The sequence below is a fragment of the Stigmatopora argus genome, chromosome 3, assembly GCF_051989625.1.
Source record: "Stigmatopora argus isolate UIUO_Sarg chromosome 3, RoL_Sarg_1.0, whole genome shotgun sequence".
NCBI lineage: Eukaryota > Metazoa > Chordata > Actinopteri > Syngnathiformes > Syngnathidae > Stigmatopora > Stigmatopora argus.
This window is the reverse complement of record NC_135389.1, coordinates 4,091,244-4,105,162: the sequence shown is the minus strand read 5'-3', so window position 1 is coordinate 4,105,162 and position 13,919 is coordinate 4,091,244. Positions and strand designations below refer to the sequence as shown.

The 13,919-nt window shown below is 40.1% G+C and overlaps 1 protein-coding gene across 2 annotated transcripts in view; it reads left to right on the top strand.

The window, feature by feature from the left end:
• Positions 1-13,919, top strand: part of znrf1 (zinc and ring finger 1) — a 29,732-nt gene that overhangs the window by 10,224 nt on the left and 5,589 nt on the right. For both annotated transcript variants that reach the window (XM_077596543.1, XM_077596542.1), the window contains exons 2-3: positions 957-1,052; positions 8,520-8,625. In XM_077596543.1, the coding sequence (XP_077452669.1) occupies positions 957-1,052; positions 8,520-8,625 (202 nt within the window). The remainder of the gene's footprint in view (positions 1-956; positions 1,053-8,519; positions 8,626-13,919) is intronic.

Genomic DNA, 13,919 nt, shown 5'->3' with positions numbered 1-13,919 from the left:
GCGTAAGAGGCGAACTGTCTTATTTGTATGTGCTGTCGGAGGGATTCCGTTTGCTACAAATCAACCCTCATAATAATCCTGAGCAGCCTGTAGGCTAATTCAAAATGTAAACAAGACAGAATAATAATTATTGTGTAATCACATGCATTTTATATGCCCCCTTAAGATCTCTGGTGATGGTTCTGCTTGAAACTCATCTGTGTGTATATGAAATTTACTGTGTGTAGCATACACGGAAAATGCACTCAATTTACTGAGGATAATGTAAACATCTGAGTTCTTTCTCACCAATAATGCCTTAACAAATCCTGCCATCAAGTACTAGGAGGCCCGTGTGGTGGGTTTTGGGCGTATTTCCTTGCTGTATCAGTCATCGAAGGATAACAGGGCCATTTCAGCCGCACCAGTAATTTTAAATAAAGAACAAAAGAACAAAGTTGCTTTCACCACACTCAAAAAACTAAAAAAGGGGGAAAAACCTGTTAGAACTCCTTGATGACAGATGGCGATCAATAGAGAGTTGTTGTTGTTACACAGCCAATGAGAGGCCAGTGGAGTGTAGGAAAATTGTCAAGGAGAACGCAACGCTACCGTGACAAAAACAGGAAATTTGTTTGTGCTTTGGGGGATTTCGGAACTTGGATCTTGTTTTCGTGTATTGGAACAGAAATTTGCATATCAAAGGGTATTGTAACCTGGAATTTTTTTAGAAGCATCCGTAATTAGAGTTGCTACTGTATATTCATTCATTATATTAGCCTTATCAAACAATTTAAATTGCTGCTTTGTTCATTGACAACTCCTTAAATTTCATATTCCAAAGGGGAAAAAAATCATTTTATTAGCATTTCATAACAGAAGTTGCTTTGACATGAAATACTCAGTCTTTCTTGGTAAATGACCCTATATCACTTTGTGTGATTTTTTTAAACTTATATTTTGTGATTTTCTTTTAGGATTCAAGTGTCCTGTCTGTTCAAAATCTGTGGCATCCAGTGAAATGGAAGTTCACTTCATCATGTGTCTGAGCAAGCCTCGACTCTCATACAATGGTGAGCATCCCCTCAGCTCTTTATTTGCTTAATGACTGATTTAATCTTGAGTGAAATATGAAATCAGATAAAAAAGTTACTCTTCCCTTTGTGTGTTACCATCTAAGATGTGACATTAATGTAGCAAAAATACCAACACAATAGCACACAAATAAAAAATGATAAAAATGATGAACAATTTTTATTATATTTTATTATTATTACATTTATAAATAACTATTTCTATATCATACAATACATTGGCCCAGTGCCCAAATGGTTAGCGCGTCGGCCTCACAGTTCTGGAGTCAAGGGTTCGAACCAAGGTCGGTCTTCCCTGTATGGAGTTTTCATGTTCTCCCCAGACTTGTGTGCATTTTCTTTGCGGACTCCGGTTTCCTCCCACGTTACAAAAACATGCAGAATAGGCTGGTTGAACACTCTAATTTGGCCTGAGGTATGAGTGTGAGCATAAATGGTTGTCTGTCTCCTTGTGCTCTGCGATTGATTGGCTGCCAACTGATTTAGGGTGTCCCCCACCTGGTGTTAATAGTTAACAGGGAGTTAACTCCAGCCCTCCCCGCGACTCTTTTTTATACCGGACAACACTACCCAGTACCTGCTGTGAGTACTCCCAACAATTGAAAGAAATTAAAGTTTTAAAAGTAGCTGTAATAAAAAGCATTGCGGTTAATGTAGACCAGACATGGCCGCGGTAAACGAAAAACTGCGAAGTAGGGTCACCCCTATTTAAAAATAATAATAAAAAATACACATTTTTTTACTTCAGTGCTAAGTTCTAGTAGCAAGCGGAGGACAGGGGAGTGGCTTCCACTTGCGAGTTTCAGTGTGGATTTTCATTTTTTTCTGAAATTACAAAAAAAATATTAACAAAGAAAAAAAAACGCGATGTAGTGAAGCTGCAATAGTTGAAGCTGCAATAATCAAGGGATTACTGTAATATTTAATCAAAGTTTAGAGTGCTTCTATCTTATACTGGGTGTAGTGTATGAGATACACAAGTATAGTTCATATATCCACTAGAAAAGGACAATGTTTTGTGCAAAGAGCATTCCAGTGGTGCGAGTGGTTAGCGCGTCGGCCTCACAGCTTTGGGATCTTGGGTTCAAATACAGGTCGGTCCACCTGTGTGGAGTTTGCAAGTTCTTCCCGGGCCTGCGTGGGTTTCCTCCCACATTCCACAAACATGCATGGTAGGCTGATTGGACACTCTAAATTGCCCTTAGGTATGGGTGTGAGTTGGCATGGTTGTCCGTCTCCTTGTGCCCGGCGATCGGCTGGCCACCGATTCAGGGTGTCCCCCGCCTCTGGCCCGAAGTCAGCTGGGATAGACTCCAGCACCCCCCGCAACCCTAATGAGGATAAAGTGGTTCAGAAAATGAGATGAGATGAAATGAGATTTGTGTAAAATCAGGGATTTTGTCTACTAAATGTTAGGTGTATACTAGATCTCCTATACTTGCTCGGATTTTAACTTCCTATACATTTACTTGATTCAAGAGCATTCAAGACAACATTATTTTCTGACAGTTTTGACACGTTGATTTCATTCAATGATCCCATACTGCTTTTATATGAGCTTTGGAACAGGCATTTATATCCTATTTTGTATGTATTTGTGCACATTGGATTCTGCCATGGTGTGAAGCTCGTTATTTTTGCAGAATCACTTTTGTGCATAGATATATGTAGCTTTTATCATTTATGTTTGATTGTGCAGGCACTTTGAGCTGAGTTAAAAGAAGGATATGGTTGGGAAAGCTGGTGAAGTTCAAATGATTAAACCAGTTGGGGCTCTATGAGGTTAAACGTACCAGTCGTGTCATCGTGAAAATCCACACTCTCAATTTAAGATCGCAATTGCCACAAGTAACAGACCAGCAGGTGAGATCAAAGCAAGTACCCAGGTGCAAGGAAATAGAGAGGTCAGACAGTCTGGTGGTGACTCAATTTTTTTTAATATTGAAAACGTTCAAACGCAAAGTACAACCAAAATCTCAGGGGGCAAACAAACAGATTGTGTGATCAAAGGCAACTGCAGTGGTACCGCTACTTATAATATTATCTACATACGAATTATTCAGGTTGCAAAATGCCTCAAAAAGAAAATTTTGTGTCAGGATACGAAAGAAATTCAAGTTACTTAGCGTAATGTCTCAAAAATCAACCAAAATATAAATACACTTGTAGCATCCTGCATTTTAATTATTTTGAAATTGACCTGATAGAGTTGCTCTCCTTTGGGTATCTTCCAACACTTGGCTGGTCTCCAATTGAAAGGAGTTGCATCTTCATGATGCTGTACTTGTGCCTTCGACCTTTGTTCTAATATGATTTTTCGTGAATTTTTACGAGTGAGCGTAATGCAACTTTATTTTTTCGTTTTCATCATTGGCCCAAGGAATTGATTCTCCATGCAAGTCAAAAGAAGAAGTTATCAATGTGTTCACGACTCTATTGCACAGGTTTACGATACATTTTAGGTAAATTATGAAAGGTCGTCAAAGGCAATCGTCAATGGATCAATATTTAACCAAACGTAACATTATTTTAAGTTGTTAAGCTGTGTTTACATGTGTGTATTGTTTTCTCAACTGCCAAACGTTTTGCCCCTTCCTCCCTCCCTCACCGTGATTCACTTTAGCAGATTTAGCATTAGCGTCACTTAACGCCTACTGTCAATTCCGTGATTGGCTGATTAGCCTAATTACATCGTATCCTATGATTGGCTGGACACCTGTCACTCACTGAATGACACAGCAAAATGTCACAGAAAAAAAGTTATATATATCTAATTCCAGTGGTGTGCCGTCAGGGCCTTCAAGGCCTTCTCTGCTGGCCTAAGAAAATCTCAATCACAGACTGATGTTAATTATATTTTGTCCATGAATACTAAATAAATAATTCCAAATTGTCTGTTAGCTTCCTTTCATTGCTTTTCCCGGGTTGCACTGCTTCCAGATGTGTGTTTTCATATAACCAATCACATTTCAGCCATTATTTTTTGCCAGGGTCAGAAATCTGCCTCAAAGCCTTCACAATCAGTTCTGCAGGCTTTGCTGCATTAAACAAGCGTCGATAAGACTGTTGCTTTAACCAATCAGAATTCGATTTGGTGACACCAAGGCCTTCTCGCAGGCGTAGGGATACGTCATTGCCTTGTCGCAGGCATAGGTATACATAATCTCTTTCACCAACTATGATTGGCTGAAATGCACGGACCGCCGCTGTCTAATTCATTTGCAGTGCATTCACTGCGCTGGACAGGTATTCTTGTGCGCTGAGAGTGTGGGACCAGTGCGCAATTGTGCAGTTTCACAGCTTAGAGGGAACATTGCTGTCACCCTAATTTTATCAGAATAGTAAGTCTAACAAGGATTCAATGTGGGTTTATATCCATCAGCCAGACAGTGGTCATCTGTATGATAAGTGATAAACCCAAGATTAGCTTATTGTTGTCCGTGATCCGTCCACAACTCGCAGACGCTTCTGATTGGTGAATTCAACGGGATAGTAAAAAAATGGCCAATATTCGGGTAAATGTGGGGTTGACACACAAGATTGTGGGTCCTTGGGATCGCTGGGGGGAAAAAATAACTTTTGGCGATCTCTGGAATTTAAATTCGAAAATTGCAAATTGTTCAAACCCTAAACTTTATCTTTAACAACATCCCCTTATTAGAATTGTTATTTTCACATTTCATAGTTTTAAACATGCCAAATCTAATTAATTTGGCATCTGGAAAAATAATAATTTAATCTGTTTTTATTGAATACAAATTGTATCTGCACTGCAATGAACAGCGAATGTATATTTTCAGGCCACGATCTTAAACAAAGAGTGAGCAGATATAGCTCAAAAATATATACTGAACATGAAAGACTATGACTTAAGAGAAAATTTAGAATATAATAAAAACTGTAGATCTTGAAGTTAAGCCAGCAAAGTGTTGAAGGATTGATATGACCTTGTCAATTTTAGGCCAGTCAATCAGTAGTGTTTTAGGAATCAATTGACCTCTTTTCCTCTTTTGATCTGCCCACTGGAGAATTGTGAACAACAGCAAAGGCCTGCGTCATAGAGGTTCTATTGCAATCTCATTTCGATGCTTTCAAGGGATGAGAGACACAGGGATTGCTACCATGAACAATAGAAAATAGGATGTGAGGGAGAGCAGGTTGATGGGACGTTGTTTGAGCAACTAAGCTGATTTGCAGTCAGTGCATATGTCTCCTGTCTCTTAGTGCACTTCACAGTTTATCCCTCTGTCCTAATCTGCCCTAGATTCTACCTAGAACACTACAATGGCAAATTCTGTTGATTCAGAAAACCAGAAGTTACATGCATGCAGTGGTGCTTTTACTTATGAAATAATTGGTTCCAGAACTATGTTTGCAACTTGGATTTTTCGTAAGAAGAGCAGTATTTTATGTGTGCTATTGCATTGGTACTGTTGCTACATTAATGTTCAAAAATATGTCTGACAGTATGTTTGGTATATGGCGCTCTACTCCATAACGTAGACTTAATTCAATGCTAATATAGTAGGAACTGCCTGCCTTCATTAGCTAAAAATCAATGTTTAAGACCCAGCACTTTTATTAAAAACATGTCACAGTATAGTTATACATTGCAATATATACTATTACGCATTTTCACACATGACTAGATGGTAGAATCTCGTCAGTGTTTAAAAAATAAACTATCAAGACACACATCCATAAATATTGAAATTTTACAAAATTATATATATAATTTATGTAACATGTGGATTGAAAAGTAATGTAACGGGAGGACAGGAGCCGGCTGTGGTCATATCTCTCAATTGAAAAAAGTATGTAGAGTACTACTCATTGTGTTTGTCATTCATTCATTCATTTTCCACGCCACCAAACCTTACAAGGGTTGTGCACTAGGACACCCTGACTTGTTTGCCAGCCAATCTCAGGGAACATTGAGACAAACAATCATTCACGCTCACACTCACAACTACAGACAATTTAGAGTGTTCAAACAGCCTACCATGCATGTTTTGGAGATTTGGGAGGAAACTGCAGTGCCAAGAGAAAACCGACACAGGAATGAGGAGAACATGCAAACCCCACACAGGATGGTTTATACCCACCGGGCAATGAATCCTCGAAATCAGAACTGTGAGATGTATGTGCAATCACTTTACCATCCTTGTATTTATGGAATATGAAAGAAGTAGTAAGTCTCAAAGAACATGAGATTTTACGGTACAAGTTCAAACCAGAGGCTGAAGCACCATAACACAGCCCCTTTGACTGAGAGAAGGAAGAAAGCCCGCACGGAAGCCTCTTGGGGTCCATTCACATCAGATCTACTGAATGGTAAATATATTACATTTACGACCCTCAATTATACAACCAAGCATGGCGATTGGAAAACTAATAATTCATCATATGAGATTAACACTAGGATTTTTTTACACAGTACACTTTTGGCGGGGCCAACAACACTGAGTAAAGCTTGTTATATTGGTTCCAGTTTCAATATTAACCAATATTAAATAATCATTCACGCTCACACTCACAACTACAAACAATTTAGCCTGCACCTAATTCCTTGCCCCAAAAAACATACATTGGCGGTCGAAGCAGTTTTAAGGAAAATATTTGGATTAAAACGATTGAACACCCTTATTGGCTGCTCCACTTCCTTATGTGTTCAATTCACTTAGTTCACCACTCGATTAGAAGGGAAAAATATGTGCTTGTATCGACAGTGTTCATCCATTCATTCATTCATTTTCCATACCGCCCATCCTCAAAAGGGTTGCTGGGGTTGCTGGAGCCTAACCCAATTGTCTTCGGGCGAAAGGACCCTAGACTGGTCACCAGTCAGTCACAGGACACACAGAGAGATAGACAACCACTCACACTGCCACCAAGTGGGAATCGAACCTAGACTGCCACCAAGTGGGAATCGAACCTAGACTGCCCACACCAAAGGGAGGCGGAATACCCACTGCACCATCAGGTGGTTGGGGTAGTATTCATGTTGTACCAATTTCCTACACAAGACAAGTTAACCATTTACAGTAATCCCTCGATTATCAGGGTTAATGTAGACCAGACATGGCCACGATAAACGAAAAACCGCGAAGTAGGGTCACCCCTATTTAAAATTATATATATATATATATATATATATATATATATATATATATATATATATATATATATATATATATATATATATATATATATATATATATATATATATATATATATATATATATATATATATATATATATATATATATATATATATATATATATATATATATATTACTCCAGTGCTGAGTCCTAGTAGCAAAAAAAAACTAAAACGCTGGCCGCTATAGTATTGAAACTAAACGGAAGATGACACAGTTGGTGAAGTGGCCGTCTGCCCATGGTGTCACTCGGAAGCAACTCTGGCTTTCTGGCCAACAGTGAAATGGGATTTAAACAGGTTTTTTTGTTCTTGTTTGATTATTTTACATATAAAGTTTGTGGCTCAGTGCAACCAATCTATCAAATTCAGTGAAGTACCCCCTGAAATTATAGGGTTCTTGAAACACAATTCTATTATAGCAGGTTACCAAGACATTATGTCTGCTGTGGAAACCACTCTCCCAATCCCTTCAAAAGAGGACCCTGCTATGCAGGTTAATTGTATGCATTGTGTGCCATGGAAGCCTAGATCCAGATGTCATTGTATGCTTTGAAAAGCTTCCTTCTGGTGACTTCAGGAAAGGATGCAGCTACGCAGATCAACTAATATGTAGTACATGCTTGCAGTGTATATATATATATATATACACCATATTTTCACGCCTATTTGGCGCACCGTATTTTACGCCGCAGTGTCAGTAACGAGTGCTATTTCTGTATTTTAGACACACAAAGCACGCACCATTTCATTAGACGCATATATATTATATAAATGTCATAAAATACAAAATTACAGTAAAATACTGACTGACTGACACAGAAAAGTATAGTCTTGAAAAATGTCCCCAAGAAAAAACAATATTCAAATAAAGTAACTGTCACATGAGAATAGATTTCCAATGTATTTGTCAATCTCAATGTCTACTTTATGTGCTATAGCAACCTTATCTTTAAAAGGTTAATTGTTGTTTTTACTAAGTCATAAATGTAGCCATTTGGTAAGGGGTAGCAATTATTCCACAAAGGGCTGCTATGGGTCCTGATATTTTTTTCCAACCGAAACAATAGGGACAGATCAACCAATGAGTATTATGCTTAAACAAGGAGCACCTGATTGCAACCAACTGAATACACTTGTAAGACACCAGATTGGTGAAAAGGTATCCTCATGTTCGTTTGAACAAAAAACCTCCACCCACAGTGGCCCTTTGTTCACTTAATGACCCTGCAATTGGGTGGTGAAAGTAGATAGTTTGAGCTGTTTATATGTGCTTGCCACCTTAGATGATGTGTTGGCGAGCGATGCCGGTGAGTGTGTGATCTGTCTTGAAGAACTTCAGCAAGGAGACACTATAGCCAGACTGCCGTGCCTCTGTATCTACCACAAAAGGTAATGCAAAGAAAAAATACACCATCTATTGTTATATTAAATTATGTTTTGATTTTGCTGTTCTGGCACACTTGTCATCAATTTAGTGTCCCTTGAGCTATAACTTTATATAAAATTAATAATTGTTAGTGTGATTTTTATTTTCATGACTATAAATTGAAAACAAACTAGCAAGATAAAAGAATAAATAAAAAATAACATATTTTTCTCTTTTTAAATAATAATAATAATGCTTTTTTCCCTTTAGTTGTATTAAGTTCATTTTGTCTCCTTTCTGTATGTAACCCTTTTTTATTCCTTCTTCAGAGACGATCTTTTTAGGTCATTTTCTTTCCTGACATGTTCTAGCATGTGACTTCTGCCTTCATTAGAGTTTCACTGGTGAATGTACAGAAGGGGGCGGGACTTGCCTGTCAATTCTGACAGGTAAGTCACACCTTCATGTAACATCAGCTGATAAAGACGTGTCACACCAACACCGGAGACACTGTGATGAAGGCAGAAGTAACACGCATGTCAGGTAAGAAAATGACATAAAAAGATCATTGTATGTCTGTGAAGAACAAAAACAGTAAACATTTTCCTTTTAGCCGCCAAAAAAACATTAAAAAAATTAAGGAACAATTTGACAGATTTCTACTTTGATCATTTTTCCCCTTTTCTAAAATTGACCCCCAAAATATCCAAAAACATGCACAAGTTGTGTAGCACACAGATAGTTTAAATGAATAACTATTTTCCAGTATGAAATATTCATTCATCTTCCATACCGCGCATCCTCGAAAGGGTTGCTGGAGCCTAACCCATCTGACTTCAGGCAAAAGGCAGACTACACCCTAGACTGGTCGCCAGTCAGCCATAGGACACACAGAGAGACAAACAACCATTGGCACTCACCATCATACCGCCACCAGTGGGAATCGGGCCCACACCTTCCCGCATCAAGGTCAGGATAGTTAACCTCTTCACCATGAGGCGACTGATATGAAATATTCATAGCATATGTAGATTTTCAATGGGCAGCCCGGCAGATGAGTGGTTAGCGCGTCGCCCTCACAGTGGAGGACCTGTGTGGAGTTTACATGTTCTCCCTGGGCCTGTGTGGGTTTTCTCCGGGTCCTCTGGTCTCCTCCCACAATCAAAAGACATGCGTGGTAGGATGATTGGACACTCTAGATTCCCCCTAGGTATGCGCGTAAGCGTGAATGGTTGTTTGTCTCCTTGTGCCCTGCAATTGACTAGCCACCAACTGGCTGGCCCGAAGTCAAAGGGGATAGGCTCCAGCACCCCCCCCCCCCCCCCCGCGACCCTATTTAGGATAAAGCGGTTCAGAAAATGGGGGATGAGACGTCTTTCGATGAGACCCAGGTACTGCTGTGATGTGAAAACTTTGGAATGCTCCTATTGTGAAAATGAATGTCGTGAGTTAAGCATGTAATTAATTTACTGTGACCAGTGGAACAGCACCGAGGGCAAGAGAATTTTAAGGTAGGTGGTAGGTGGATAGGTGCTTGCAAAAACACCATTTAGTGTTGCACACCTGCATCCGCGAATATGTCACCTTTTTGTGATTCGAACCCCGCTTGCCTTCTTGTGGCATGTTTTGGTACTATCTAGAAAGTTGGCGGTATATTGGCCAACAAGTTTAGTTTTGAAGCTGACATCCTTGACACTTTTAAGTTCAAACCTACTGTGAATGGTTTACTTTAGGTTACTTATAGATTGTTTCAATAGTGCTTCCTTTTTCAAAGTTGTTTAATAGTTAGCGCGTTGGCCTCACAGTTCTGGGGGAGAGGATTCAATCGCAGGTGGGTCCATTGTGTGGAGTTTGCATGTTCTCCCTGGGCTTGCATGGGATTTTTCCAGGTACAGACGCTCCCCTACTTACGAACATTCAACTTACGAACAACGGTACATACGAACATGTCTGCAAATTGCATTTAAGTCGAAAAATGTTCGTAAGTCCAATTTTGTATTTCGCGCCTTTTTCAGAGTAGTACTTCTTTCCGCCGCTAATACCGACGCCTGGCGCTGTGAGAGCTCAGCTCACCCAGCATCTACCTTCTTCTTCGTTGCAATGCGGAAGTGCATGAATGTAGTTCCAATGTGCAAAGAACCTTTTTCATTTGTATCATTAAATATCTCATGCATCCATTATTGAATATGGTTGGTAAAAAGCTAAAGGCTTCTATTGAGGGAGTTGCAAGGAAGAGGCAAGCCATTTCATTTGAAACGAGTGGCAATAATAACGAAGCTTGATGCGCGTGACAGTGGTGAGCGTTGCACATATATGTACCACTTGAATCGTTCGACCGTCAGTACCATTTATAAACAGAAAGATCGAGCAGCAGGACCCAAATATTGAACGTTGTACAAAGTTTGCAAATCAATTGAATGATGCCATACAGTGCTACCGCATCATTTATGATGAAAAAAAGAAGAAAACTGTGCAATCGTCGTTAGATCGCTTCTTTCGGCCAGTTTCTAATACATAAATCTCTCTCTCTATATATACAGTACTGTACATATTCTCTCCATTTTATTAAATGTTTTTTTTTTCAGTACAAACCAATGCGTGTTACTTATACAAGCCTTAAACATACAAATGCACTTATATCAACCTTCAATATACTTATATAGGCCTTAAACATAAATTATAATACAAAATATAGCACTGAATCAACTTACAAACAAATTCAACTTATGAACAATCGCTCGGAACCTAACTCGTTCGTAAGTAGGGGAGCGTCTGTACTCTGGTTTCCTCCCACATCCCAAAAACATGCAGGATAGGCAAGTGGAACACTCTAAATGGCCCCTAGTTATGAGTGTGTGTGAGAATGTTTGTCGATCTCCTTTTACCCTGCGATTGGCTGGCCACCAATTCAGGGTGTCCCCTGCAATGTTCCCTCTAATTTTTCGTTGGTCTGAGCAGAAAGACAACCTCCCTGAGCGCACAGAGTACCAGTGTGAGCGACATCATCGGTACTCGGATGATTCGCCTAAAGACGTTTCGCCGACGGACGTTTGACAGACGGGCAGGTCGCCGAATGGACGTTCCGCCGAACGTTCATTCGGCCGAATGAACGTTCGGCCGAATGGACGTTCCGCCGAACGTTCTTTCGGCCGAACGGAGGTTTCGCCGAAACGGGATTCGCGCGCTCGCCCCACCCCCGGATCGTGTGTGTACAAGTTTTTCAACCTCGGCCCGCGGGCCATATGCGGCCCGTTAGGATTTTTAATCCGGCCCGCCGCCGGTGTTGTCCAAATTATAGTAAAAATCAATGTTAGTCTACCATCAATGGCAGCCCGGGAATAAGCACTCTTGGGCGGGCATGGTAGTCCGGGAATAAGCACTCTTGGGCGGGCAGATGTAGCAGAACCGAGCCGTAAAATGACAGCAATCGGGTCAAATCCATCCTAAAACTGCATTTAATGATTAAATACAAATACTGGAGCTCTTTGGACATTAGAACCGAGCCCAGGGAAGTGAATTCCTCGGTAAAATGTCACGATGATATCGCGATGGAGGCAAAAAAACGTCTATATACGTCCATTCGGCAATTGGCTCAAAATGCTCTCAAATTCGGTCAAATCCAGCCGAAAACAGCGTTCAATGATTAAATACAAATACTGGAGCTCTTTGGACATTAGAACCGAGCCCAGGGAAGTGAATTCCTCGGTAAAATGTCGCGATGGAGGCAAAAAAATGTCCATATACGTCCATTCGCCAAATGGCTCAAAATGCTCTCAAATTCGGTCAAATCCAGCTGAAAACAGCGTTTAATGATTAAATACAAACTATACAAGTATTTGTATTTAATCATTAAACTAACAAATACTAGTATTTGTATTTAATCATTAAACGCTGTTTGAACGAACGTTCATTCGGCGACCTGTCCGTCTGTCAAACGTCCGTCGGCAAAACGTCTTTAGGCGAATCATCCGGTCACGACATCATCATTGCTTGCTATGGGCACACCAGTATCACACCTGCCACAAGCAGGTGCATGTCAATGTTCCTCTAATTTTTCATGTAAAACATGCTGTAAAACACGAAAAACATAAGAGTGGACAGAGCTACTGCCACTGGCTGCCGCTTAAACGGCGCCATCATGGGGAAAGGGGTAAAAAAAATAATAATAATAATAAATTTAAAAAAAAAAAATTCCTTCCGATTTTTTTTTACTGCGCGCCATATGATTGCTGCTGCGCAGAGAAGACGAGAGTAGTGCGGAATTGCGCACGCGCGCAGCTTAGAGGGAACATTGGTCCCCTGCCTGGTGCCTGAACTCAGCTGGGATAGGCTCCAGAACCCCCTGCTCCCCTTGTGAGCATAAAAGGTTCAAAAAATAAATGAATGAATGATTGTTGTTTACATTTGATATTACTTGTATGAAAAATATGTAGTTGCTCTAATATGGCCACAAGAACCTGGAGAAAACCCACGCAGGCCCGGGGAGAACATGCAAACTCCACACAGGTGGACCGACCTGGATTAAAATCCAGGACCTCTGAGCTTTGAGGCCAAGGCGCTAACCACTTTTCCTCCAACATTCCCAAGATTGCAAGATAGGGTCAGACACTCTAAATTGCTCCTAGGTACGAGTGTGAGCATGAATGCTTGTCTGTCTCCTCGTGCCCTCCGATTGGCTGGCCACCAATTCAGGGTGTACCCCACCTCGTGCTGGGATATGCTCCAGTGACCCTTGTGAGGATAAAGCGGTTTAGAATAAATAAATGAATGAAAAAAGGTTAGGTATAGGCCTGGACGATATGACATAAATTGTTATCACGATAAAAAACTATCAGTTGATATCGATAATTATCATGATAAATATCACAAATGTTTTCATTCAAATTGGAAAATTCAGTGATCTGTGAATAAGTAAATAAATTAATCAATTATGAAAGTGACTATGTTGCCTTAGAAAAAGAAAAGAGAATATAAAGTATGATGATTTTAAAAAGTATTTTTGTTGTTCTGTTGTGCAATTAAGATAAGACAACTCCCTCATTAGTCTATGAAAAGTAATGAATACAACCGGAGGAGAAATTTGTTGGGTCCTATCCCAGCTGACTTTCGGGCATGAGGCGGGTAACATCCTGAATCAGTGGCCAATCACAGTGAATGAGGAGATGGACAACCATTCACGCTCACATTCATACCTTGGGGCACTTTAGAGGGCCCAACTAGCCTATGCCACATGTTTTTGAGATGAGGAAACAGGAATACCCGGAGAAAACCCACACAGGCCCAGAACATGAAACTCCATCCAGGAAGACCGACCTGG